The sequence below is a fragment of the Lissotriton helveticus genome, chromosome 9 (genome assembly GCF_964261635.1).
Source record: "Lissotriton helveticus chromosome 9, aLisHel1.1, whole genome shotgun sequence".
Taxonomy (NCBI): domain Eukaryota; kingdom Metazoa; phylum Chordata; class Amphibia; order Caudata; family Salamandridae; genus Lissotriton; species Lissotriton helveticus.
The window spans coordinates 828,329,039-828,356,347 of record NC_136070.1 but is presented as its reverse complement, the minus strand read 5'-3'; the positions used below and the strand labels follow the sequence as shown (position 1 = coordinate 828,356,347).

Sequence of the window (27,309 nt, the reverse complement as noted above, 5' to 3'; positions counted from 1 at the left end):
ATGAAATTATTAGTTTCTGATTTTCGTTTGCATTCATAGACTTGTACTTATGCGGTTTAGAGACAAAATATAACTAAAAGCCCTGAAAGCAAAGTATTAAATGGGAGATTGGAAAGCATCAAGATGGGCCTGCGTGGAAGTGGAGTGGATGGTGCAGAGAAATGCATATGAATTGTAGAAAACATTTTTTGCATTTCCTACAATATGGAATTAAAAAAACAAATAGGGTGTCCCTTTTAAAATGTAATATAGCATTAGCACAAGCCTGCTTCTTGTAGAATGTAAATGGTGCAATACAACGTTATCATTAAATAACTCCACTCCCTCCCACAGGCTGTGATGATGCTGAGATGGTCTCCCGAGACGCTGCTTTGCCCCTTTTATACCCTGCAGGGTCTTAAATTAAGCTGCAGCACAAACGGGGAGTCTGTAAAACAATTAAGTTCTGGCCCGGCTGCAATTTAAAGAGAGAAGAATAGTGGGAATGTGAGTTTACACAACATTTTCACATTTTAGAAGGTGCGCTCGCCTGTTCCGTTTTCCAAAACTGGGACATGTATTTAAATTTGAAAATAATGTAGGGACAACCCACAAAAAACAGGGTCTGTCTGGGCAAAGCTCGACCACCTGAGGTATCTTCTTGTAAAGAACTGAAGCAAAGTTACGATTGGTTAGTTAAAAAAAACATAATGTCTTTAATACCATACATCTACTTTCACACAATCGTGATCACGCACATTAAATACTATTGAGGTACTTTTCCAGTTCCTGGAGACGTCACAATTAGAACACCTGAATCAGCGAGCAGTGCACAGAGACGCTGCACAGTAAATCAAATGAACAAGATGAGTTAATACAACTCTGTTGGGAAAGGGATTACAACATCGCGAACAGGTGGAGATGAAGAATTCTCTGTAATGGCATCTATATACAAGCAAAACAACAGGAAATTCTTGAATCAAGCTGAATCACAGGAAGGGTTGGGGGTGGGAGAGAGACAGAGAGAACCCACATGCGAATAACAAGTGGCCGTGCCCTAAAGGGCGCAGTGTAGTAGGCTGGTAACACACCTCCACTCTGAATGGGGACACAAGCAGGCCCAGATACGTCCAATCCTTATTGGGCCTTATTGGTGAGTAGTAGCAGAGTCTCTGAGGAATACCAAACTCACAGCTTATATCTGAGCATGTCCATGCCATGTGAGGTAAGTGACACAGTCAACACACAATTGATGGCTGGATATTATTAATCAACCCGGACCACTAATAATTACAGAGATGGCATTTCATGCAATCCTTTTTAGCACAAAACTACTAGATGGTGTGGGATAGGCATGTCACAAAGAAATTGTTATGAGACCTGCTGTTAAACCTTCTCCTTGGAAGTACATTTAAAACTCTAGCCACGCTACCCAAAATTCTACCGAATTAGAAGATCACATTGTCGTAACTGCCTTGATTATGAAGTACACTGATGGCGAATGTTGGGAAATGAAAAGCTGTTAAAGTGCTACCTAGGAAATATGCGATCAAATATGGAAGCGCCAGGTAACTGTTGAGCAATGCCAGTTCAACAGTTTACCAGGCTGTCACACATTTTCTACCTGGAAGTATGCCACTCTTATGAGTAAATCAAATTATCTTTCATATGCCCTACTGTGAGGCCCGCCTCTTCAACAGTACGGATCGTGCAAGGATTTGCATGTCTGACTGCAAGACCAGGCTCTTCTGCTCAGGCACAGCTGGATCTTCTGACGAGATCAAGTGATCCCGTAATAAAGACCACATTCCTATTTCCTACCTTTTTGGCAGCTGTAAAAAGGCTAAACACTCGGCTTAACAGTGATGGGTATGGTACCAGAATATAGTCTGTAATATTGTACCACCAGAAATCCGTAGCAAAAACATGGACGACCAAAATATCTACTAGATAAGTTCTGGTATACTAATTTTTATTCTAGACTATCTTGAGGATATATGCATCTTCAAGGGATGTAGAGTTAACAATAGTAAATCTATACTTAATGATATATACTAACCTTCTTAGTATTAAGGTCATCGATAGTTGTGCTACAATATTATTTTAGCATGGTATTAAAAAAAAACAATACTCTGAAATTCGAGCGGGTGAAGTCACCTGTGCAGCAAAAAGTACTGACTGCTATGGAGGATGCTTTACTACAAGGGAAGTAGCTGTCGAAACATGCTACAAAAACAAATTGTTGACATGCCATACTTTGGGATGCCGCTCTCTATTGGAAAGGATACCTTAACACATGCAAAACTCTACATCAATGGATACATTTGTACAAGAAACTAGCCTAAAGGCACCCTTGATGAACATTCACAATGTCAGTTATGCCAGTATATATGACTATCTGCCTATCATTTTGTTAGCACAGTTCAAATCAGAAGCCTTTTTTTAGATGACCCCTGCCAATGAATTTCAAGGTAAGAAAATAAGGAGTTTTTGAGGGAGTGGGTAAGTGAGCTAGAGTTCGAGAGAAAGATCAACTCCAACTTGATAAATAGCAGCATAATATGATGTAATGCCATTGTGACATTATGCTTTTATCAATCCAATAAATCAGTGGCACCCCCTACTGTTAGATCTATTGCAACCTTAAAGTGGGTCAACAATTATGTAATCCTTTGGATCTAAGCGGCTTTCACTCACTGCTAATCTAGCTTCCACGGTTTAGTTTCTTCAAGGTCGGATTGGGATATTGAGGGTTTTCAATTACTCCTTCCCCAAACTTTAGTTCCAGGAAACTCCGGTGATTGTTGGGTGCCAGAGCAGTGAAGCCAGCAAAGGCTATAGGAACCAAGGGTTTAAGGAAATGTTCTGGGAACTCAACATCCTGCTTATGGTCCATCCATGTGTCCTTAGTCATTATCCCGTTCCGAGGGTAGAAAGGCCAGAGGTCGACATGCAAGTGGTTAGTCTCACTGTACTGCACCCTGAAGAAGTCACCTTCTATGGCCTTTTCCCACACATAACCCTTTTCATCCACAATGGATCCAGATTCAATGTTCCGCAGCAACTCACAATTAGAGATATCTTCAAGGTAAATGCCAAGATCAACATCATAATCCCAGGGGATGATGTCCTGATACCGGACAGCTCCAAGCAAAGAACCACCTTCCAACCAGTACCGTACACCGGAGCTCTCCAAAATGCCAATAACATACAAAGCAGTCTCTCTCAGAGCTTTTAGGCAACAAGGTGGCGTCCAGCGGTCCTGATAAAGGTATTCAGGAGTATCATCATGGACTGTGCCAAAGCACCGAGGGGTTTCTTTGCTGCATCCGTACCACTGTTGCTTCTCATCTTCCATTACCACCCGCCGAATCCCAAAGTCTCTAAAAAGCTGTGCTCTGATGGCCTTAAAATGGTTGTCTGCTTTCCACTGATTGTGGGAAGACGTGAAGAGAGGCCGGTGGGGAGCTGGAAATGAAATGTCCTCCAAAATGCGTATTCTCCATCCACGCAGAGACGACTGGATAAACAGGGAGTAATCAAGTGGTTTGGCAAGGGGAGCAGAGAGGTTGAACAAGTCCCTAGTTTGCAGAAGGACAACTGCATCGCCACGGATGGCACTGCAGAGATTGCTGGAGGCAGACATTCTGTATGTGGCTGTCCATTCCTTGAGGTTAACTTTCAAATCCAAGCAGTGCAGTGGGCTCAACGACTCAACTGGGGCAGCCACCATGTGCGCCCTGCTCCTACTATGCTTGTATTCATCCAACATCTTCTCAAGCTGTTTTGAAACATCTATACGGACACCATCTGGCACCAAAGCAACATAGTCAGTCCGGACGTAATGCTCAGGCCTTGAAGCATAGGCTGGCTGCTCAGGAGATGGCTTCAGGATCACTAGATGAACATGAGGGCTACTAGGTAGTTGCAAAGGCGGGTAAGGAAAAGTGTCTGCAACCACCACAACAGGTTGAGCAGGGCTGTGCTTCAAGAAGGATTGTACCACTGCAGGTACATAATTCTCAAAGTCTTCAAATTCACGAATGAGGACGGTAACACCAGGGGTGCTGGAGTTTGACAGCCGGTGGAGGGACAGGCTTACAGGCTCCCGGTGACGCGGTACCAAGCGCTGGTGGAGCTTGGTACTATAGTACAAGATGATCAAGTTAGCCACAATGGCTAGCGAGAGGACCCACTGGCAGAAGCTACACCTCATTTTGCAAAGGTGAGCTCTTAGTTTCTCACTCAGGGAGTAGTTTGCTCACCCCAACAGGGTCTACTATTCTTCTTTTAATATACAGCAAAGGCAGCGTTCCATGGATTTTCCTCCAATGGAATCTAGCCCACTTACCATAAGCCATATGGAAATCCCAAAGTCAAAAAGATGGAAAACAAATTAAATAAGCTGTATGCAGAATTAACGTTTCACAAAATAACATCCACTGGAATAATAATCACTGTAGAGCGCTGTCTGTATAAGTGTAACTAAAAAGTAAAAGATGTTTTCCCAACTAGATGCACAATGAGTCCAGTGCTCGAAGAAGGGTCATCTGCATGTTCAAACTGTTGACATCTTGTGTAATTTCATTCATTCGTGCAGTAACCGAGGCATTCAGGAAGTGATAGGTCGAAGTCTTCGAACCCTGGAAAAAAAAATATTCTGTGAGTGTCAGGAATTCTACAAACAAGTCCCAGTCAAAACCTACCATTGGTGTGTCCTTTGCAAAATCACTTGGAAGAACTTGGGTCCAATACCATTCTTTCTAACATAAATCCCTTTTGTAGCAATAGCCTCATTTGGAAGCACTTCATAGATAGCATTTGTATGGTCTCAACACAAACCCATACTGAATTATGTAACTGGATTGATGCAAACTGCAGGGGTCTCAAATTGGCACAAAGTAGGTCAGAGATTCCCTTTTTGAACATCATGATAAAGACCTCTGAGAGTGAGCTGTATACGTCACTATATCACACACCCATCAGAAGAAACACTCATCCTTCCTATACAGGCCACCAACCAAGAGCACTCAAGCATTCCCTACTCATCTCCCAGTTCCTTCGGATTAGAAGGAACTAATTTTTTAACAGGACTTCTTTCAGGAGGCCAATACTTAGTCCAATAAACTGTTAGCAGTTTAGGATACTAATGCAAAGTAGTCAAACGCCTAAGGAAAAGAGTGAGGTACTGCCCTAGAGATGCACTGCTTACCTCCACGGACAAATAGAACAATGACCGTCTAGTATGCGTTACCACTTTTTCCCCGTATTTCACATCAACTGAGGAAATGCATTCTTAAGCACTGGCCAGTACTCAATGCAGGCGAACTTAGCCTTGAACTTCCTCTTTACATTTCACAAAAGAGCATAAAACACCATCTTGTAAGGGCTAGTATACCCTCGAAAAAATATAGGCCATACACTCACCGACCTTTGGGGAATTACCCCATTAGTGGGACACTCAAACTGTGGCAACTAAAGTGTTTGTCAATTTACACTTGATTCAAAGGAATTATATATGTGAATATCAGATTTGCCTTTTGGCAATTTTTAAACTGCAACACAATGAATGCTATTTATGCTATTACGTGTCCCTGTAATCAAATCTATATAAGCCAGACAACACAGAAAATCTGCATATGTATCTGCCAACACAGCAGACTGCGATGCAAAGTTGCCTATGGGCCTCTGATCGACCACTTCACAGCAAATGAACATACTGAAAAAAATACCTTAGGAGGCAAGTTACTACTGTGATCAAGCTACCACCCAGAAGTACTAACATCTCAGCAATACTCAACAAAGACAAACTGAAATGGATCCTGCATGTCAATAGCCAACATACTGGCCTCAACCATATGGAAAACAGGACTTCACTTCTCTAAATTGTACTTATGAACAGGACTTGATCTATTGGATCTGTAAACTGTTTTTTTTCCAGAGCAGGTTTTCAGTATATTCTTGACACTCTAAGGTTTTCACTATTGAATGTTATCATGCTCTTTTTTTGCATCTGAATAATTTAAAAAGCCTTGTATTGTATTTTTCCCTTTAGTGTTCACACCTCAATTCGATAATCACAGAATTTTAACACCCCATTGGTTGCATTTAATTTTGGCATGTTAGTGAATGTCCTTTTCCAAAGTACATATTGAGTCATTCTGTTTTGTATTCTTTTGAATATGCCTCACCTGAGGTGGTTTTCATTTTAGCTTCTCTTTATATTTATTGATCTTTATTCTAATTCCTTGACTTGATTTTCTGGACTAGTTGAACCAGTCTTGCTTTGAGTTATCTTCTTTCCTGCGCTTCTACAGTATGACATTATGGGGCTGATTAGGATGTTGGTGGAGTTTCCTCCGACCAACATCCCTGCGGTTTCCAGACCGACCGACCTCGGGTTGGCGGTCTGAAACCGCAACCACGATGCGACTACACATGGTGCGGTTGCAAACTCCCTTTTCCCTATGGGATATTGTGCGGTGGTCGGAAACCGGCCGCAGCATAAGCTCTCATAGAGAAATGGGAGTCACTGTAAATCCCTGCACCGTGCCACACGGTGCAGGAATTTACACGGAGGCACCTTAGGTGCCCTGGCCCCCAACGGGAGGCCGCTAAAGGAGGTGGGCCCTGCTAGGGGCCCCCAAAGTCACCTTCTGACAGGCTTTCCATGTCGGAAAGTCCAAAATTGAAAGCTTGCTGGAAACAGACATCATAATCCAGACAGTGGAAACGCTGTCCGTATGGGATTATGGTGGCTATTCCAACTGGCTGACGGGCTCCTTCAGCCCGTTGGAAGCCAGCCAGAATGAGCGGTCAGTTTGCATTGCGACTGCAGTTATCGAAATACGACGGGCACAAGTCAAACAAAGGATGTCGGTCAAAAAGCCTCCAACCCGTGTCTGAGGCTTTCTGATCGACATCCTTATTAGGGCCTAAATGTTTTATTAACTTCGTCCCTTCCACTCACACAAAATGGACACCAATATTAGTTAACTTTCATTACACTTGTGCCTTACATTTGCTAACATTCATCATACTTGCACATTCTGTACCACTGTCAGTTTGCACGAATGCTGGAACCCTTTCTTTCTCTCCTTATACTCTTATGTTCATTGCGGACCAGTGCTGCCCTATATCGAAGTGCCTGGAGTGAATAACTTGATCCTGTATTAATTACTTCATGGCTTAACTCACACAATATGGCTGCCATTGGTTGCCAACTTTCAATACATCATTTACACATGCCCTTATGGCACCTTTCTTGATTTAGTTTTCATGACTAATTGTACCAGTGTCGTTAGAAGCTAGCCTCTATCCTGTACTCTGTACTAGTATAGTATGACATATGTTTCATTATTTTCGCCCCTTCCACTCACACAAGATGGCTGCTATGACTTGTTAAATATTATGACACTATCACATTACACTTGTTAAACATTCAGCTTATAAGTATCTTGGCATATGGTTCAAAGAAATGGGCAGAAATATATGCCATTCTTCACAATTTTAATTCTATACAAGCAGTCATATATTTGCTATCAGGAGTTTTCATTTATACCCAAGTAAGTCCAGCTTTGCAGCGAAAGCAGCAGTTTATAAGGGTAAAGCTCTCACCAACCCCACCTTATCCACATGAAGCCCTTTCAGTGCTTTTTGCCTCCAGCACGGACATCACACAAAAGTAGACTTTTGTATGCTTTTTATTGGTATCATATTTTGTTTATCACTGCATTATTTGTAACTGTATAAATCAAGTATCACATTTTGGATTTCTAAAATTTGAGTTTCTTATTTTAGGTTGCTCCCTTTGGGCAGCAAAGGGACTTTGTGAATGCTGGGAAGGCAAATTTATGAAGTGTGGAAAAAAGAAAGTATCTCAACAAATAAGCGAAGATGTGCAATTGATGCGAGTGAAGGGTTAAGGCAGATACAGGACGTTTTTAATCTAATTACAGAATAAAAGGAAGTTTTATCATTTGGGGGGCACAATCAATAATGAGGGATGGCCAGCAAAATGTATATCATACAGTAGACAAATTAGTGTTCCAGGATTATATGGGTTGTGTGAGAAGTTAGCCCACAGCCACACTAAAGTCAAAAAACCAGAGAATCACACCACAGCAAAAAGTGGGGGTGACCATAGGAAGCAGACCCTACTCTCCTACACACCCACCCCCCCCCCCAAAACGCAGGGACATTAAACTAACCTTGACCAGTTGAGTCTTCATGTTCTAAGTGGAAATATCTTGTGAGTCCATCTGCATTGGCATGGTCACTCCCAGGTCTATGTTCCACTGTAAAGTCCATCCCCTGTAAGGAAATGGACCACCTGAGCAGTTTGGGATTTTCACCCTTAATCTGATTTAGCCACAAGAGGGGCTTAAGGTCTGTCTGAATGTTGAAGTGAGTGCCAAACAAGTATGGTCTCAACTTCTTCAGGGCCCAAACCACAGCAAAGGCCTCCTTCTCAATAGCTGACCAACGTTTCTCTCTAGGGGTCAGCCTTCTGCTTATAAAAGCTACTGGCTGGTCTTGACCATCTTTATTCAGTTGTGAAAGCACAGCACCTACCCCCAACTCAGAAGCATCTGTATGAACAATGAATTCTTTGGAGTAGTCTGGACTTTGCAGAATTGGTGCAGTGCACATGGCCTGCTTCAGGTCATCAAATGCATTTAGACAGCTGAATGTCCACTGAACTTTCTTTGGCATTTTCTTGGAAGTTAAGTCATTAAGGGGTGTCACTGTGGAACCATACCCCTTGACAAATTTCCTGTAGTACCGTCAGGCCCAAGAAAGCTTTGACCTGAGTCTGGGTGGTTGCAGAGCAAGACCCAGACCATAATGGACTGCTCCAATGGTTGAACCTGGCCTCCACCTACAAGGTGGCCCAGGTATACAACCTGACTCTGCCCTATCTGACACTTGGTAGCCTTGATAGTTAGGCCTGCCTTTTGCAGGGCCTCCATAACATTCTTCAATTGGATCAGGTGATCTTCCCAAGTGGAGCTAAAGACAGCAATATCATCTAGATAAGCTGCACAGTAGTCATCCAGACCTGAGAGGACTTGGTTCACCAACCTTTGGAATGTGGCAGGTGCATTTTTCAGACCAAAGGGCATCACCACAAACTGATAATGCCCACCAGGGATTGAAAATGCTGTCTTTGGCTTTGCATCATCAGCTAGTCTGATCTGCCTGTAGCCAGCTGTCAGGTTAAATGTACTCAAAAACTTGGCAGATGCCAATCTGTGAATGAGTTTATCTGTCCTCGGTATTGGATGGGCATCTGTCCTCGTGACAGCATTGAGACCTCTGTAATCCACGCAAAACCTCATCTCTCTCTTACCATCTTGGGGGTGAGGTTTAGGCACCAGGACTACTGGACTGGCCCAAGGGCTCTCTGAGGGCTCAATGACTCCCAATTCCAACATCTTTTGGACCTCTGTCCTGATACAGTCCCTGACATGACCAGGTTGCCTGTAAATCTTACTTTTAACAGGCAGACTGTCCCCAGTGTCCACTTCATGAGTGCACCAGGTAGTCTGTCTTGGAGTCAGTGAAAACATATGTCTGTAGGACTGTAGAGCTTGTCTGCAGTCCTGCTGCTGTTGGTCAGTGAGGCTGCCTGCCAAGGCTACACCATCAACTGAACCATCATCAGGGTTCTGAGAGAGCAGGTCTGGGAGAGGGTCACTCTCTTCTTCCTGTCCCTCATCAGTAGCCATAAGCAACCCCATGTCTGCCCTCTCAACATATGGTTTCAGTCTGTTGACATTAAGCACCCTGTGGGGGCTCCTGGGAGTTCCAAGGTCAACCAAAGAGGTGACTTCTCCCTTCTGTTCAACAATAGTGTGGGGTCCACTCCACTTGTCTTGGAGAGCTGCTGGGGCCACAGGCTCAAACACCCACACTTTCTGTCCTGGCTGGTAAACAGTCAGCACAGCCTTTTGGTCATGCCAGGCCTTTTGCAATTCCTGACTAGCCTCAAGGTTTTTGGTTGCCTTTTTCATGTACTCGGCCATCCTGGAGCGGAGACCAAGTACATAGTCCACAATGTCTTGTTTGGGAGGTTTGAGAGGTAATTCCCATCCCTCCTTCACCAGACAAAGGGGTCCTCTTACAGGATGCCCAAACAAAAGTTCAAACGGGCTGTAGCCAACCCCCTTCTGTGGGACCTCTCTGTAAGCAAACAAAAGGCAGGGCAGCAGGATGTCCCATCTCCGCCTGAGCTTTTCAGGGAGACCCTTAATCATGCCCTTTAAGGTCTTGTTGAATCTCTCAACTAGACCATTGCACTGTGGATGATAGGGTGTGGTAAACTTGTAGCTCACTCCACACTCCTTCCACATTGTAGTCAGGTATCCAGACATAAAGTTTGCACCTCTGTAGGAGACAACCTCCTTCGGAAAGCCCACTCTTGAGAAAACTCCCAGGAGGGCTCTTGCCACAACAGGTGCTGTTGTGGTCCTAAGGGGAATGGCTTCTGGGTATCTGGTGGCATGATTCACTACCACCAGAATAAACATGTGCCCAGAGGCTGTTTGGGGATCCATTGGTCCAACAATGTCATGCCTACACGTTCAAAGGGAACCCCCACCACAGGTAGTGGTATAAGGGGGGCCTTTGTGGTGCGACCTGATTTGCCACTGGCTTGGCAGGTGACACAGGAGCGACAAGACTCCTTGGTATCCTCTGACATATGAGGCCAGTGAAAGTGAGGGACAAGCCTGTCCCATGTCTTGTTCTGGCCAAGATGTCCTGCAAGGGGAATATCATGGGCTAGTGTGAGAAGGAAGCCCCTGACTGCCTAAGGTATGACCAACCTCCTGGTAGCACCAGGCTTGGGGTCTCTAGCCTCTGAATACAGGAGCCCTTCATCCCAATAAGACGTATGGGTCCCACTAGCATTCCCTGCAGCCTCAGCAGCAGCTTGCTGTCTGAGGGGTTCAAGAAAAGGGCAGTCCAACTGCGCCTGCCTCAGATCTGCCCTGAAATGTCCCCCTGTCCCAAGAAACTCAACCTGATCAGGCTCAAGTTCTTCTAGGACAGTTCCTTTCTAGGTCTCACAATCAGGTTCCTTAGAAGGCGGATCTTCTTCCTGAGGCAAGGGGGAAGGCACTGCCTTAACCCTACTGCTTCTCCTCCTGGTAGGCAACTGGTCCATTGTTCCAGAATCCAGTGCCTGTTCATTGTTGCAATTTCTGACCTGTGACCTAGTCACAGCAAGGACATGTGCTGATATCCCTAACATTTCTGCATGGGTCCTATACTCCACTTCAGCCCAAGCTGAAGTCTCCAGCTCATTTCCAAGCAAACATTCTACAGGGAGGTCTGAGCTAACCACAACCTTCTTGAGGCCAGTTACCCCTCCCCAGGGGAAATTAACAATTGCATGTTCTGTGAGTGGTAGGGACATTGCTAGCATTGGTCAGTAAGTAATTTTCACCTAGTATGATCTGTCCAGGGTCCACAAAGTCAGGTGTCACCATTGTGACACTAGCACATGTGTCCCTGTAGGCCTGAGCCACTTTATCATTAATTAGAGTTTGCCTGTACTTGCCCACATTATTGGGACTCACAGTAGAGGACATAATTATGTCCCCATCACAGATCAAAACAGCTTGAGTTGGTATTCTGCCTAGGCCAGAATCCATCTCAGTTCCTAGGGTTAACCCTACTACACCCTTCTGTTTAGAACCACCACTTGGAGCTGAACTAGGGGGAACAGTTGCCTTGGGGGCAATGATGGCTGGAGCTGCTTCCTTCTTGGTGCAATCACTGGTCCAGTAAGTATTTACTTTACAAAACTTGCACCATGGTTTCTTTGGGCCTTCTTTCTTCTTAGATTGTTGGGAACCCCCACCATTAGAAGCTTTTTGGGGACCTTGAGAAGACTTCTGGTCTTTTGTTTTCTCCCCACCCTTTTGGTCTTGCTTCTTTTGGTCACCACCTTGGTTCTGTACCTTCTGCTTCACTCTGGTTCTGACCCATTTGTCTGCCTTCTTTGCCAATTCTTGGGGAGAGGTCAGATCAGAGTCAACCAAGTGCTGATGCAATAACGGGTTTTGACAGTCGTTACGAATTTGTTCTCTCATAATAAGGTTATACAATCCTGTATATTCACTTACTTTACTGCCCAGCAACCAGCCTTCCAGAGCCTTAGTAGCACAATCTACAAAATCAGTCCAGTCCTGAGTCTGTGTCTTTTGTGTATCTCTGAACGGCAACCTGTACTGCTCAGTGGTTAGGCCAAACCCATCTATCAGAGCTCTCTTCAGGACATAGTAGTTTCAGCATCCTCTTCTCTAACAGTGAGGAGCTTGTCTCTTCCTTTGTCTGCAAAGGAGAGCCACAAGATTGCTGCCCACTGACTTTGGGGTACCTGCTGTACTTTGCAAGCCCTCTCCAAAGCAGTTATCCATTTGTGGATGTCATCCCTAATCTGATAAGGTGGGGCAATCTTGTTCAGGTTTCTATGGTCATGAGACCTTTCCCTACCACTAGGGTTGTTGCTGCCACCAGTGGGCTCTAGCCTACAGAATGTCTGTTCGCATTGGAGTTCTGGTCATAGCATTGCAGCCTGCTGTTTGGAGCCCCGGATTTGCAAGCCTTGTGGGAGAGAGACCCACCGCTGATAGAGGAGGACGGGACTGCGAGGCCCACCAGGCTGTGCGTGAGCCACCGAGCACACCTGCCGCCTCTTACCGCGTCTCCGCCCCCCTGCTCTGAGCTCTGAAAACTCCTCGCGGCCCCCGCTCCGCGGGAGCCGCTCGCATTGGAGTTCTGGTCATAGCATTGCAGCCTGCTGTTTGGAGCCCCGGATTTGCAAGCCTTGTGGGAGAGAGACCCACCGCTGATAGAGGAGGACGGGACTGCGAGGCCCACCAGGCTGTGCGTGAGCCACCGAGCACACCTGCCGCCTCTACCCGCGTCTCCGCCCCCCTGCTCTGAGCTCTGAAAACTCCTCGCGGCCCCCGCTCCGCGGGAGCCGCTCGCATTGGAGTTCTGGTCATAGCATTGCAGCCTGCTGTTTGGAGCCCCGGATTTGCAAGCCTTGTGGGAGAGAGACCCACCGCTGATAGAGGAGGACGGGACTGCGAGGCCCACCAGGCTGTGCGTGAGCCACCGAGCACACCTGCCGCCTCTTCCCGCGTCTCCGCCCCCCTGCTCTGAGCTCTGAAAACTCCTCGCGGCCCCCGCTCCGCGGGTGCCGCTCGCATTGGAGTTCTGGTCATAGCATTGCAGCCTGCTGTTTGGAGCCCTGGATTTGCAAGCCTTGTGGGAGAGAGACCCACCGCTGATAGAGGAGGACGGGACTGCGAGGCCCACCAGGCTGTGCGTGAGCCACCGAGCACACCTGCCGCCTCTTCCCGCGTCTCCGCCCCCCTGCTCTGAAAACTCCTCGCGGCCCCCGCTCCGCGGGAGCCGCTCGCATTGGAGTTCTGGTCATAGCATTGCAGCCTGCTGTTTGGAGCCCCGGATTTGCAAGCCTTGTGGGAGAGAGACCCACCGCTGATAGAGGAGGACGGGACTGCGAGGCCCACCAGGCTGTGCGTGAGCCACCGAGCACACCTGCCGCCTCTTCCCGCGTCTCCGCCCCCCTGCTCTGAGCTCTGAAAACTCCTCGCGGCCCCCGCTCCGCGGGCGCCGCTCGCATTGGAGTTCTGGTCATAGCATTGCAGCCTGCTGTTTGGAGCCCCGGATTTGCAAGCCTTGTGGGAGAGAGACCCACCGCTGATAGAGGAGGACGGGACTGCGAGGCCCACCAGGCTGTGCGTGAGCCACCGAGCACACCTGCCGCCTCTTCCCGTGTCTCCGCCCCCTCATTAATCCCCGGCATAAGACCAGGAAGCATAACGCGTTAGCGGGACGCGTGTGCGGGACGGATCCCGGGACGAAGCCCGGACTAAGGGCGGACCCTCTGAGACCCTCCGAGAACCGAGGAGACCGGACTGGGCATATCCATTCATTTGCAGGTACTGACTGTTTCTGGAATTTTTGTAACACCACCGCCAATTACTTTGTCATTTTCTCCCTATTACCTATAGATGGCTACCATCAACATTGAGCAACCCATGCAGGATAAACAGGGTTTGCTGCTAAATGGGACATTGGATAATTACTTTCCTAAATCATCACCTGATATTGCTAGGGAGATTGTCCTGGCGGAGCGGCGGGCAGACCGCCGCCGTTCCGTGGAAAGCATAAAGAATGGGTCTGTTTCACTACCTTTAACTCCCGTGATTGGTCCTCTTGACACGGTTACTGGTATAATAGCTAATGAGCCGATTCTTATATTGGATAGCCTACTCCCGGAAGTAAATATGGTTTTACTTTCACCAGATACCGTATCCAGGGCGGATACGATTAGCCTGCCTGTAACACCAATCGCAAGTAGTTCAACGACATCGAAGGGAGATGTTCAATCACAACTGCATGCAGCCCGTAACAAGGCCAAAAAATTGCCACCGACGGGGAAAATGTATGGTCCGCCGCCGAACAAAAAACGGCGGAAAAGGTGGGATCCGTTGCAACCAAAATTGAGCTGCTCTGACTTTGGCAAAAAATTGGCAATGGTTGTCAAGAATCCCTGTGTTGCACAATCAGATTTAGAGGGGATCCACACCATATCGACATCCTCAGCCATACCTAATACACCTGCAGATAAGGAGGACAGTATGGACACTAGTGTGATCGATGATGTTCATATTGAGACAAAGGGTTCTGTATCCCTACTTGACATTGAGAATCTGATAAAAACTTATTCTGCATCTATTCTGGAGAGGTTAATGGAAGTGGAGTGCAGACTGTCTTCAATTGAGAACGCATTGGTCAAAAAAGATCCTGTAGACCATAAAGGTGTTATCAATGTAGCCAGTCAAGTATCTAACAATGCACCACAAATTTTGTCATCTACAGCCCATCCACCTCCATCTACTTCCACTTGTATTGTTCCTATCCCTTCCGCAATTACAACTGCCTCTAAATCTAAGGGGAATACAGTATCAGCCATTGTACATCATCATGTATCCCCCAGACCATCTCAATCGAAAACTGCTGATCAATTGTTGGGTAATGTCACAAACAAAACTAGTGATAATACATCTAAAAGTATTGGTAATACAGCTAATCTAGTTTTGATGAATCCAACAAGGGAGACGAGTGAAACTAGACACACCTGGGGGAAACCAAAAAGGGTCCCATTGCCCGAACTTCCACCAGAGGCAGTACCCTACGTGGTTGTTCTAACAGGTGTGCCGGTCCTTGAACAAAATAAGAGGGAGGGTTTTTTCCAATTGAAAAATAAGGTAACGCATTGGCTGAGAATGCATAGGCCAATCGCAAATCATATCAATGGGGAAATAGTTCATGTCCGTCGCCTTGAATGGTTGGGGGGTAGAACCAAAGACATTGATGGTGACGTTGTGGTTGTGAATTTTAGGGATCCCAATGCGGTACATTTTATTTTGAACTGGCAGACAGGGAGTTCTAATAATACTATAATTCCAAGACCCCCAACGTATTTTTATCCAAGGTCATTGGTGTTTCCATCTCAATATCCCCCTTCACACTGTATAACCCAAACTCAGCCACCTAATTACCCTTTTGTACAGAATGTTGGGAGTAATCATCATGGCCAGTACCCTCCGATTCAACAGAGTATGAGAAGTATGCATTATGCCCCTTGCCCTGTGACAGCCCCAGACCCCCTGGGATGGAACTACGTTCCATTTAGAAATCAAAGTTTTCAAAACAGAAGGATGGACCATCTAAAACCTTTCACACCACTTGAAACGTCAAATCGATTTGACGTTTTCAGTGGCCTTGATAACTGCGATTGAAGTTCCCCGAACGGGGGGGATGAGGGAAGAGACATAAGGAATCCCACTGTTCTGGAAGAAGTAAATGAGCATAATTCATTGTCAACTCTAGTATCCCGATCCCCGGTTAAAACTGTAATTTCTGATATAAATATTCCTGAAGAACAGGTAGAACCAACACGCATCTTAAGCCATTCACCTTCCGAGGGAATATCATCGGCAACCCAATTGGTAACACACACTGGTGATAAGACGCCATGGGTCAATATTGCCATGCCCTCTGTACTTGGGGTGCCGGTTAACCTGGTTTGCTGGAATATAGCCGGGGTTGCTAGCAATTTGAGGGATCCCGAGTGGGCTACTTTTATTGAATCCTTTGATTTTTGCTTACTCCAGGAAACATGGGCAGTTGATACTCCCCACAGGGTAGGCTATAAGACCTATGGTATTGGGGCAACCCCCTCTAGAAGTGGAAGGTCGTCGGGGGGTCTCTTGATTTGGGTAAAAACTAATCTAAAGGTTAATATTGAGGTGATAGACGTGAATTCTGTAGATATCCTAGTATTAAAAATAATAACCTCCAATGGGAATAAACTATTCCTAATAAATATCTATAATAGGCCAACCTCCTCTTCAAAGGAATCTTCTACTGTTTCTAAGCTGGATTGCTTTTTGAGAGGGTTGGATCCTAGGGAGGATTTTGTTATTTTGGCTGGGGATCTGAATTGTAACTTTGAGCCTGTTTCGGGCCTAAGTGAGATTTTTGAGGAAGAAGATCAGGCAAATAATATCCCCTTCCTCAGGAACATCAAATCGGTTAAATGTTCCACTTTGGCTCTCCAGCTGATCAATTTATGCACAGAGCACTTCCTTAGGGCTTGTAACGGTCGGTTACCGTCTGACATCTTAAAAAAACCTACCTTTAGCAGGAACACCTATAAGAGTAATTTGGATTTTGTGATAGTTTCCATCCCCTTTTGGTCGTATCTTATAGATCTCGAAATAATGGAGAGGGCCGAAAGCGATCATTTTCCCTTAAATTTGACTTTAGATGTTGCACTATTTAGTGATCCTTTTTTACCACTCTCATCTGAGGAAGGTGTTGGTGACAGTAATGAGATCCATATCAGTAACAACAGGAGATCGCTAAAATGGCCATTTATTTTGGATCGTAGTGATATTCTTTGCGAAATATACTCACTTTTTGCTGGGACCTTTGCCTCATACTTAAGTCTAACTCCTGAGGAGGAAGTAAAAACCCACTTTTTGACTATACATCAGGAGTTTTTTCTTAAGTTAAAATCATTGGTAACAAAAATGCCTAAAAAAACCCAGCAGAAGACCCAGAATCTGTCTCACAGTAAGCCTTGGTATGACAGATCCTGTAGAGAGTCTAAGAGGGAACTGTTAATTGCGATCAAATCCAAGTCGCAATTGGATGTACAAAAAGCTAGAAATAACTACAAATCTGTCCAAAGGACCTCAAAAATTGCGTGGGAGGAAGAGAAATGGGCGGAATTGTTGTTAGCCGCAAGATCACGCGATACTGTAGCTTTTTGGAGGTTGGTAGCAAATGGGAATAAAGTAGGAAGGGTGGCAAAGGACACCTTTCTAGATGAGCAAACTTGGGTAACCCATTTTACTAACTTGTATAGGAAATATGATGATCCTCACATAGCACCCGAAACAGTAAGTTATGAAACTCCAGCGGATCCGCTTGTTTTTACCTTGGGGGAAACAGAGCTGGCTATAAGCCAAGTAAAAACCGGGAAAGCTCCAGGTTTGGACAAAATCCCTGGGGATCTTTACAAACATGACCCAAAAATATGGGCACCCTATATCAATTATCTGTGCAATAAATTATCATATAGCTTAGAATTTCCTGAAAGTTGGAAGGGAGCTGAAATCGTTTTAATATATAAAAAGGGAGACAGGAAGGATCCCTGTAATTATCGTCCAATAAGCTTAATGGACATCCTTCAGAAAATTTACTCACGCCATATTTTAGTACGAGTGAGTAATTGGTTGGATGAAAATTTATTTTTGACTACATTTCAAGCCGGGTTTAGAACAAAAGTCAGCACTATAGACCAGTGTTTTAGATTCTGCTGCCTCTATTGGAAGTACGTAAAGGTAAAAAAGGCCCATCTATATGTTGCCTTTGTTGACTTAAGGGCAGCATTCGATTTGGTCCCACGTGATCTTCTGTGGAAAACGCTGAGTGCAGCGGGCATGCCAAACAATATAGTAGCCCAGATTATAAAATTACATGAAGGGAACTTTGCAAGAATTAGATGGGGTCCAAATGGCGAATTATCATGAAAAATTCCAATTGAACGCGGAGTTCGCCAAGGCTGCGTCCTGGCCCCCACGCTTTTTTCCATTTTTGTGAACGATATTCCCTCATACTTAGAAAGATGCAAAAATGACGCACCTAAATTGAACGGCGAAAGGGTAGCATCTCTATTATTTGCTGACGATACTATTCTGATATCCCAAACAAAAAATGGCTTGCAGATTTTATTGAATACCTTTAACGACTATTGTAGTCAAAAGGGGCTAGAGATTAATGTAAAGAAAACGAAATACATGGCCCTAAACCCAACCAAACCAGATAAGGGGTGTCTAACTTTAAAAGGAATAAAGTTGGAATCAGTTCCTCATTTTTCATATCTAGGGGTGACACTAGATTCCAACTTCACCTGGAAAGCACAATTGGAAAAAAGCAAATTACTATTTGCTCAGAATGTTAAACCAATACTTAGAGAGCAAAGTTTAAGCACTAGTAAAGCGGTGTTTCCAGTAATGGAACTTTTTAAATTCAAAGTTCAATCATCAGTGCTTTACGGTGCAGAACTATGGGGGTCGGGGTCCAAGGAGACCTTTAGCCTCCAAGATAATAACTTCTTGCGAAGCTTGGTAAGGGTTCCGAGAGGAACACCATTAGTACCCCTGCAATTGGACCTTAATTTTAAAAGAACAGACCATCATGTTCTTATTAGACCGCTTATGCTATGGGTAAGATTGTGGCATGTCCCTGAACTTCAGGCATATAGAGAAGGGCTGATAGAGATCATGGCGCTGGACAGCCAGAAAAAAATCCCATGGCTTAGACATGTTAGTACTTGGTTTAATAACATAGGTCTGAAACATTTTTGGGAGAACCCGGAACTGTTACCATCTAACCCCAAATTAGTCCTGAAAAGAGCCTTTTGGTCCTATGTAGCAAACATGACTGTAAATAGCACAACCAGTGGTTCACTAGTTTCAAAATTTCTAACTTTTAAGGATGAACCCTTTTACGAGACCTTTATGGACGAAATAGAGCCCCCACTTGCCAAAACATTATTTTTAAAGTTCAGATATGGTAACCTTTTAATAAAATCAACTTTGGCTCGTTGGGCAAGGAACCGTGATCCATCTTCCGAGGCATTGGACGAAGCTTGCTCATTTTGTGAAAATAATCAAATAGAGAATGAGCAGCATATTCTTTTCTTCTGTCCCTTGTATGGTCAAGAAAGAAAAAGATGGATCAAACCAATATGCCTACTGTTAGGCTTGAGGTCCTGCCCTCAGGCTCTGAGAATTTTAACTACAAACACTTCGCAACAGATAACATTTAGTGTTAGTAGATTTTTACTTTCTATTTGCTACCGCAGGAAAAAAATGGGCCACCAGCTGTAACCGAGTTTCCTTTATTTATGTACTTGAATTATGGACTTGAATTTGCTTCCGAAAGCACCACTTAACTAAATTTGCTTTTAGAATTACTGGGGTGTCCTCCAGTCTCATATGATTTTATTTTCATGCTCCAAGTATCTTCTAACATGTGTTGCACAGATATTTAGAATGTGTTTAATATTTTAATTGAATTTGTATACTTTTATTGAATTGTAATGCTTATATTGTTCTTTTATGGCGTAAAGCCGAAATAAAGATTTGAAAGAAAGAAAGAATGTCTTCTCTCTTTCAAGAGCTAGGTTATATTTTGCAAGGGCAACTTCTTGCCTCTTGATCCTCAGCTTGACCTCTTTCACTCTAGCTTTATGCTTTCTTCTCTGAGGGGATGTCAACCTCCTCTGAGCAGAGGCATTGGACCCTACTGATGAGTCAGAATGCTCAGAACCACTGGAAAGTGATCTGTGCCTTCAGTTTCCACCATTAGGCCTATGTGGAAGGTTAGAGGGGGGACTACCATGGCCCTCTCCACCTCCAGATAGTCCTGAGTTGCCCAGGTCAGGTTCATCAACCTCATCCTGGTCAACATCCACATCATCATTAGAGACCACTGGATCCTCTCCAGTAGGATTCTCTTCTGTTGAGGGATGCCCCCCCCTCTCTACTACCTTGGTTACCTGGGTCTGATGCATTCTCTGCATCATGAGCCACTAAGATATCTACCAAGTGGTTAAAGGTTGCACTCTGTCCTTGTCTTAACTTTCTGACTCCACACAGGCTTCTCAGTTCCTGAAAAGTGAATGTGTCATACTTAGAAGGCAACCTGAGATTGTCTTCTAGCAGAGGTCCACTAGGCCCTGCTTCCAAGGACATGGCTAGTGTGGTGTGGTGTGTGCACCTATCTACACTATTTGTTTCCTACTAGAACCTCTCTAGGAGTTGTAGTCGGGGTGTGCTAAATGTAAATGTAAAATGTAAATGCAGGTGTACTTATATAGCGCAAACCTGTCACCCAAAGGGCATCCTGGCGCTTGCTTAGGGAACCCGTCCTGGTATTCCCCTGTGAGAAACCCCGGCAGGGTGTCCACAAGGTGAAAGCCAGGCATCCCGCCGCGAGGGGCCGTAGTGGAGATTAAGCAAGCTATTGCCCAGAGTTGCAGAGTGTGACCCCGTGATTCGAGTAGGCACCGGAGCGAGAATTGTCGAGTCCATGGAATTTTGAGCCCGAGACCCGCCGAGGCGGGGAATCGAACCCTGGTCCACAGCCGATCTCAGCTTCCGGGTCTGCCGCCTCTAACCACTGAGCCACGCTTCTAAGCCCTTACCACCTACAACTGCTAAGTTCAGTAGAACTTATGTATATAAGACTTGATTTATATGTACCTACAGGTATGATATGATCTTTCAGATGAGATCTCGAGATTATTTGGTAAAACAATGCAAGCTCTTATCCTATCCGCTGCACACCAATGTGAGAAGTTAGCCTGGTATATGATGTCCACTAGTTCTAGTGGGCACCTTGCACCAGTCTAAACGACCCTTATTGATGGTGTTTGTTAAGTCAACCTTATAGAAAGCTATCCTAGGGGTAGCAATGGCCAGCAGTCATCAGGCTAAGACTTCAATAGGTGAGTTAAGCAAGTTGTTTTACCAATTATAATCCCTTGAATAACAAATGAAAGGACACCACACAAGGTATTATATCAAATATATATGTATTTAATCTGAACACAACCCCTCTGCACTCTTTATGAGGTCAGAGGTAAAAATACAATACAAGTCACACAATTAATATACGATAAGTTGCACAGTATACGTTATGCCCTAGGGGCCTCACAAACCATATACTAAGGAAGAGGTATGAGAACCATAAGAAAATTAGAAAGCAGGCCTGGGGCATCGCTGGGGTTTCTCTAATCGACCAAAGGTTAGGAAGCAGGAGGCCCACGGGAGAAGCGTGCAGTGTCTAAACACAGATGCGGGTTACCATTGACTTTCTATGGAGATCGTAAAAGTTACAAATATACAATTTAAGGACACTTCCGGATGGACTAGGATGGAGCCCTTTTAAACTAGGACACTTCGAGAGTCAAGACCCACGGGAGCACCAAAGTACTCGTGTTACCTCACCCAGGGAAGCCGGGTGCATAGGTGCCTTTTCGTGTCGGGTTTCGTCATCGTTTTCTATGGAGAGCTGCAAAGAAGTGCTGCAGGCGACCAGAGGAAAAGTGTCCGGGTGGATCCAAGGGTGGATCGAAGATCTGAAGAACCTGAAAGCAGAAGGGACAGAGTCTGGGTCACTAGCCAGTGACCAGGAAGGAACCAGGCGATGTTGGGTGATTTCAGGTGAAGTAGTCGAACTTGTCTCTTCAGCCACGAGGTCCAGGAGGCATCGACGATGACCAGGCGCTGGAATCGAGCTGTCCCATGATGGATCTAGTTGACTGCGGTGCGGTATCCGGATTGGACCTGACAAGCCTTGGCAACCGCAATCCACGCAAGATGTCGAGATAGGCTCTATTGCAGACCAGCAAGGTCTGTGGTGCTTCTCCTTTGCAGGGAAGCTGGAGCAAGCCTGGAGCAACCAGGAAAGCGAGTTAGTTTCAAAATGAAGTCTTCAGGGGGCTCACTAGCGAACGGACTAGCAACCGGAAGACGCGTTGCACTCAAATGCAAAAGCGGGGCCCACGGAACACTCGCGGAGTGTGGGGGCCTGGGCTTTGGTGCAAATGGTGCTCGGGGCTGGGGCTTCAAGCACCCCAAAGCACAACTTCGAGATACCTCGTTGAAGGAATGCAGCTTGCAAAATGCAGGATGTCCAGGAGTTCCGGTCCTACGTCTCTCATGTCCGCCACGTGTCTCAGCTTTGCTGTGGATGTGGGTCGGGTCGGAGATGTCTGGAAGTCCAGGTCCTGTTTCGCAGATTCTTCGGGATCCGGTGGGAGCTTCGAAAATGCTGGCCCGCAAAGTTGCTGTTGGTGCCCGTTTGAACAGGGTGGTCACTCCTTGACCACAAGAGAGATATCTTCCATCTTCCAGTCAGAATGGAACGTCGAAGGTCCAGGATATGTCTTTCAAAGATTTGTCCAGGGTAATCTAAAGTCCTAGGGACACAGCTTCTATACTTATACTAAGGATGGGGGCTGGACTACCTAGCTCGGTCCCTCCTATGGGTGGACCCGAGAAGGGGGTGGTTGCACCCCTTTCCCTTTGTCCAGTTTCGCGCCAGAGCTGGGGCTGTGTGCCCCAGCAACTGGTTTGAACTGGGCTATGCATGGAGCACCTTGTGTGCCCCAGGCAGTGTCTGTAAAACATTCACTGAATGCAGCCCACCCTGCCCCAATACACTAAAAGCCTGTCTGGGGAGGTGCCAGCACCTCCCTGGACAGGAAACCCATTGTCCAGGCCTCCCCTGCCGGAGTTTCGTCCAGCAGCAGGAGGTCAGACTCGTGTCTGTGGCAGCAGCATCCATTTTGTGATGCTGAGGCTCTGTTTAACTTTAACCGGGTAAACCAGTAACTAAATGTCTTCTCCCTCTAGAAGGGTGGAATGCTACCCCTCCCCCCCCCGCCAGGACTGGCGGGGGGTAGTATCCCAAAGTGTTTGACGCCTTACACGACAGTATAGGGTATGGCTATATCATAGGACAGCTATAAGGAGATGGTTCTGAAAGCTGCAGAGGGGCTCAGCTCATGCTAGGGCACCCTCTCACATAAAACTAAGCACTCTGCCTCCAGGATTGTCGAGGCCTACCATAGGAGTGACTTATAGGTGTATATGTGTCAATAAGTATAGGTAGATATAGGGATAATATATCTAAGTAAGGGGTGGTTACACCACCTTACCCAGGCTGTGTGAACACACCTGTGGTGTCAGTTTGGAAGGCAAACCAGGGGTAGCACAATACAAGCTGCAGCCCCTGGTAGGCCTAAGGTGCACCTATGCCCTGGGTCCCTATGGTACACTATACAGGGGCTCACAAGGGTGACCCAGTTACCAATCTGGTATGTACTTAAAGTACATGGTATCAATTTACAGAGAGAACAGCTGGGCTGTGGGTCTGATTGGCAGGCCCACAGCCACACTAAAGTCAAAAAACCAGACAATCACAGCAAAAAGTGGGAGTGACCATAGGAAGCAGACCCTACTCTCCTACAGGTAGCCATGGCAATGGTTTTTAGGTATAAACCATGTATAACATGTGTGACTTCTATAATTAGTGTTTCTAGCCTCCGTTGCGCCCTCAGGGCAGCAGAGGGTGTTGTGGAAGCTGTAAAGGCAAATTTACTAGTCTAACTCCAGTTCTGGAATATTTTGGGCAAAGACAAAAAGTTATTTTGCATTGCCTGCAATCGCTGCCCAGCAATGCTACCAGAGAGCTAGGCTCAAGTCAAGAAATTAGAAATTCTGTATTGAAGCAGTGTTCATCTCAGTCATTAGGCCATAAACAGCATCTTCACTCTTTAAACTTCCCTGCTCCCATAAGTATTCTACTGATAGGAGCATTCATAAACTGAATAATGTGAATGCCGTATTCCCGCTGACTCCACAATCCCTCCATGCCCACTAATTTGGCTTCCACTTTTAAAAGTAGTGCATGCCTGCAGAATGCCTTTCTCCCAGGTACATATCTAAAGTCAGCTAATGCTTTTTGTGAAAATAGTAATGAAAAAATACAAAGTATGCAAATGTGCTGTTTGTATTTGTTTCACCTGATGTCTAAAGATCACACCTTATACCTTCGATGTTCAGAGCACAGCTGATCGAGCACGTAGCCTGTTCTGATGTTACATACTGCCTTCTATATAAATATCCTTGCTCCCTCTTCTGTGGTGTCCACTTCTAGTCATTTGCAGCACTGTGACCTTAGATCCTGGCTAGTTAATACCAACTAATTCAGAAAAGAGACTTAGTACAGGATTGGCAACAGGAGATTATTCACGTTTTCCTTGGAAAGGATTTGATCAACCATCTTCCTTGATAAGAAAGTTGAGTCGCTGGTGACCCCCAGTTGGAGAGCAACCAGCGGTTCCCAAAGGAGTTGGAATTGTGGCAAATGAGGTGAACGCTTCCAGCTCCTTGGCCCAGAAATTGTCCGGGACAACGACACAATCTCAACTTTCTGAAAACAAAGTGGGATGTTTCAATATTTTTAATATCCGTCTGAAAAAAAGCAAATCTGAAAGGAATTTGGATTAACCAGAAAATATTGTTATGGGCCAACTTCGCAAAGTTTTGTTTTAGAGCCAGGAATGCCAACGTGAAAGCTGTTAAAGGTCTAATATAAGGGCATATTAATGGACAACATGATATATTTGACCAGGTATTTAGATCAAGTATTATAAAATATAATATGCTTCTTTCTCAATGGGATATGTAAAAGAACTACATTTCATGTAAAACGTTGGTCATGCAGAACTGTAAACATTTCGATTATGTAGCTTAATCAAATGTAAAGACAGGAACATAAACTGCCTGAATCTACTCTGCTTGTAAAGCTAAACTTTTTGCAGATGAGACTTCAGCAGATTTGTGTTGTTGAATGAAGGCATCTTGAAAATCACACTGTTTGACCTTAAGATAGTGTTGTTTGTGGGGGAATTATAAAGAGGCCTTACTTACATCACCTTTCAGTCGTGTCCAGCCTTAATAAGTAAACGCTTGTTTTAATGGAATTCTACGGACGTTCGCACTATGAAGAATGTAGGTTAAATGAACCTGGTGTTCAACTAATTGCTAGAATACTGAAAGAATTGGACTATATAACGTGAGCTCTATGTTGACACTATGTTACAAAGTCCTAGCTAAGCAATGCATGCATGCTATGTTTGCATGCATGCGTAGTGTTTTAGAACTGGGTGGGTTTTTAATATTATTTAATTATTTTTGATTGAGAGAGGTCTCGATTGCTGGTTAGAATTCGTAATAACTGACAATACATGACCTGAACCGCGTAACCACTCAGTGTTTTTTGCGGCATAATGTAGATTTCTAGAAAGTGGTCCTTAAACGTCACAGCATGCAAATAAGGTTAACATCGGGCCGGTTTTCTACTAGCACCACCTGTAATGTCCTAGCCAGTACAAAAATAAGCAACATCATTTAAAGCCTATATTTTTAGCCCTTTTCTGAACATACCTAAAACAGTAAATATTAAAAGAGGGAACACCGGTGAAAGCTTGAGCCAGACTTCTGGCTCTGCTGGAGGTCCTGTTGGAACCTCAAGCCCATTGCAAGCCGAGCTTTCATGTAGCTTCTGCCTGCCTCACTCCCTCTACCTGGCGTTTCAGCCTGAGCAGCCACCGACTATGGGCCTGAGGAAACGGGTTTGAGTCTCGCTGAACAGCCTGTGATTCTGGGCAAATAGCTTAATCTCCTTGTGCCTATACACAATGTGTGTCCCCTTGTGAACTGTAACTGATGCTCATGTGGAGGGCTCCAATACCTTTGGGTCGAGCTTGTGCTATATTTTAAAAAGTGTGTTGAGGAAAAAAAATCCTTAACATAAAGAACGCCAAATTATATTCATTTCCTGGTTCATTTGTACAAAGTGAAACCAGAAAACCGCGCTACATAGCGGCTTCCCCGCTTAAATGTTGTGATCTTCGGCAAAAAAATCTATTTCACCAAAAAGGTTTTTTCTTCATCATCGCATGTGAAGGCACTTTCAAATATGTGAACTCAGACTACCTGTTGTACAAAACTAACAGTTTTAATAAGTACTTCTCAGTGCAATACTACAATGTGCCATATTAATGTCAAATATGTTAAAGAAATACACGTTGTAAATTTCGAATAGACTTTATTAAAGGTTTGTTGTATGTTTTACATAACAAATATGATCAGGGCTCGGCTCCTGCGTTCACGGGATCTACGGTCTGAGCCAGAACCTTGCCTAGTCTTGGCTCTCCTTTTTAAATTGTTGGCTCATGAACTTTTAGCAAATATAAATAGAAACCATGTTTAAATATGTTGAAGAGCTGCTTTAACGTTACCTTACTTATAATGAAAGCAAACGAGGGCAGAAGTCATACTAAAAAAATAATACTGCTTTCTTTAAAAGTCATATTTAAGATCATGTACAGGCAGTGCTTGAAATGGAAAAATAGAAGTGCAGATTGTTTCTGAGAAGTGCCGGTACTTTCCAATTAAAAGTGTCTCTCTTGAGAAGTTCTGGTACTCTCCCTCTTAAAATAGAAAAGTCCGGCCCGTTTAAAGCACTGTGTCCAGGTTTTTGCAGCCTCTTAAAACAACAACAAATGGCCGGCATTTTTCTCTTGGAAAAGTGGCAATCTACATGCAAAGTATGACTGGATATGAAGACGGGATGTTAATACTGAATCCATTTGACAGCTATGTACATCTAGGAGGAATAAAAATGCATGCATCGAGAGCAAACACATTTTCTGCTGCATTTGGTTACACGGCAATTACATATCCAATTTACACTGACCGTCTGTGAATTCAGCATCGTTCTCGTAGTCCGTATGTGATCTTTACACCAATCATAATCCGTAATTTTAGCATTTCCGGGGCACATGAAAACAGTTCCAGGACGGAACCTATTCTGGGAGTCGTCTTGAAATGGACGGTATTATTAATATGTAAGATGACCTACCATTGGTTTTAGCCCAGCCACACCAGACGTCATACAGAATTTCGATGTGCTGATTGGCAGTCTGGTTCGCACGTGTCTTTCTCCGATCCGTCTTCGTTAAAGTTTGCGAATGCCACCTTTTCGTGGAGACAACAATGTAACTAGATGCCCATCTAGGCATGACGCCGTCTTGACAGTTTGTCGCTGGTTGGGCCTGAGAGGTTTTAG

At 44.9% G+C, this 27,309-nt stretch overlaps 1 protein-coding gene across 1 annotated transcript; it reads right to left on the bottom strand.

The window, feature by feature from the left end:
• Nucleotides 1–671: 671 nt before the first annotated feature.
• On the bottom strand, nt 672–27,050 carry FKRP (fukutin related protein). The gene is made up of 2 exons (XM_078660997.1): nt 26,938–27,050; nt 672–4,622 (listed from the first exon to the last, which is right to left on the bottom strand). Exon 2 carries the CDS (start codon nt 4,193–4,195, stop codon nt 2,684–2,686), a length of 1,512 nt encoding a protein of 503 aa, XP_078517123.1. The 5' UTR covers nt 4,196–4,622; nt 26,938–27,050; the 3' UTR covers nt 672–2,683.
• Between the last annotated feature and the right edge of the window lie 259 nt (nt 27,051–27,309).

Coding starts and splice junctions, on each gene's coding strand:
- FKRP (XM_078660997.1), bottom strand. CDS start 4,195: ATGAGGTGTAGCTTCTGCCAGTGGGTCCTCTCGCTAGCCATTGTGGCT.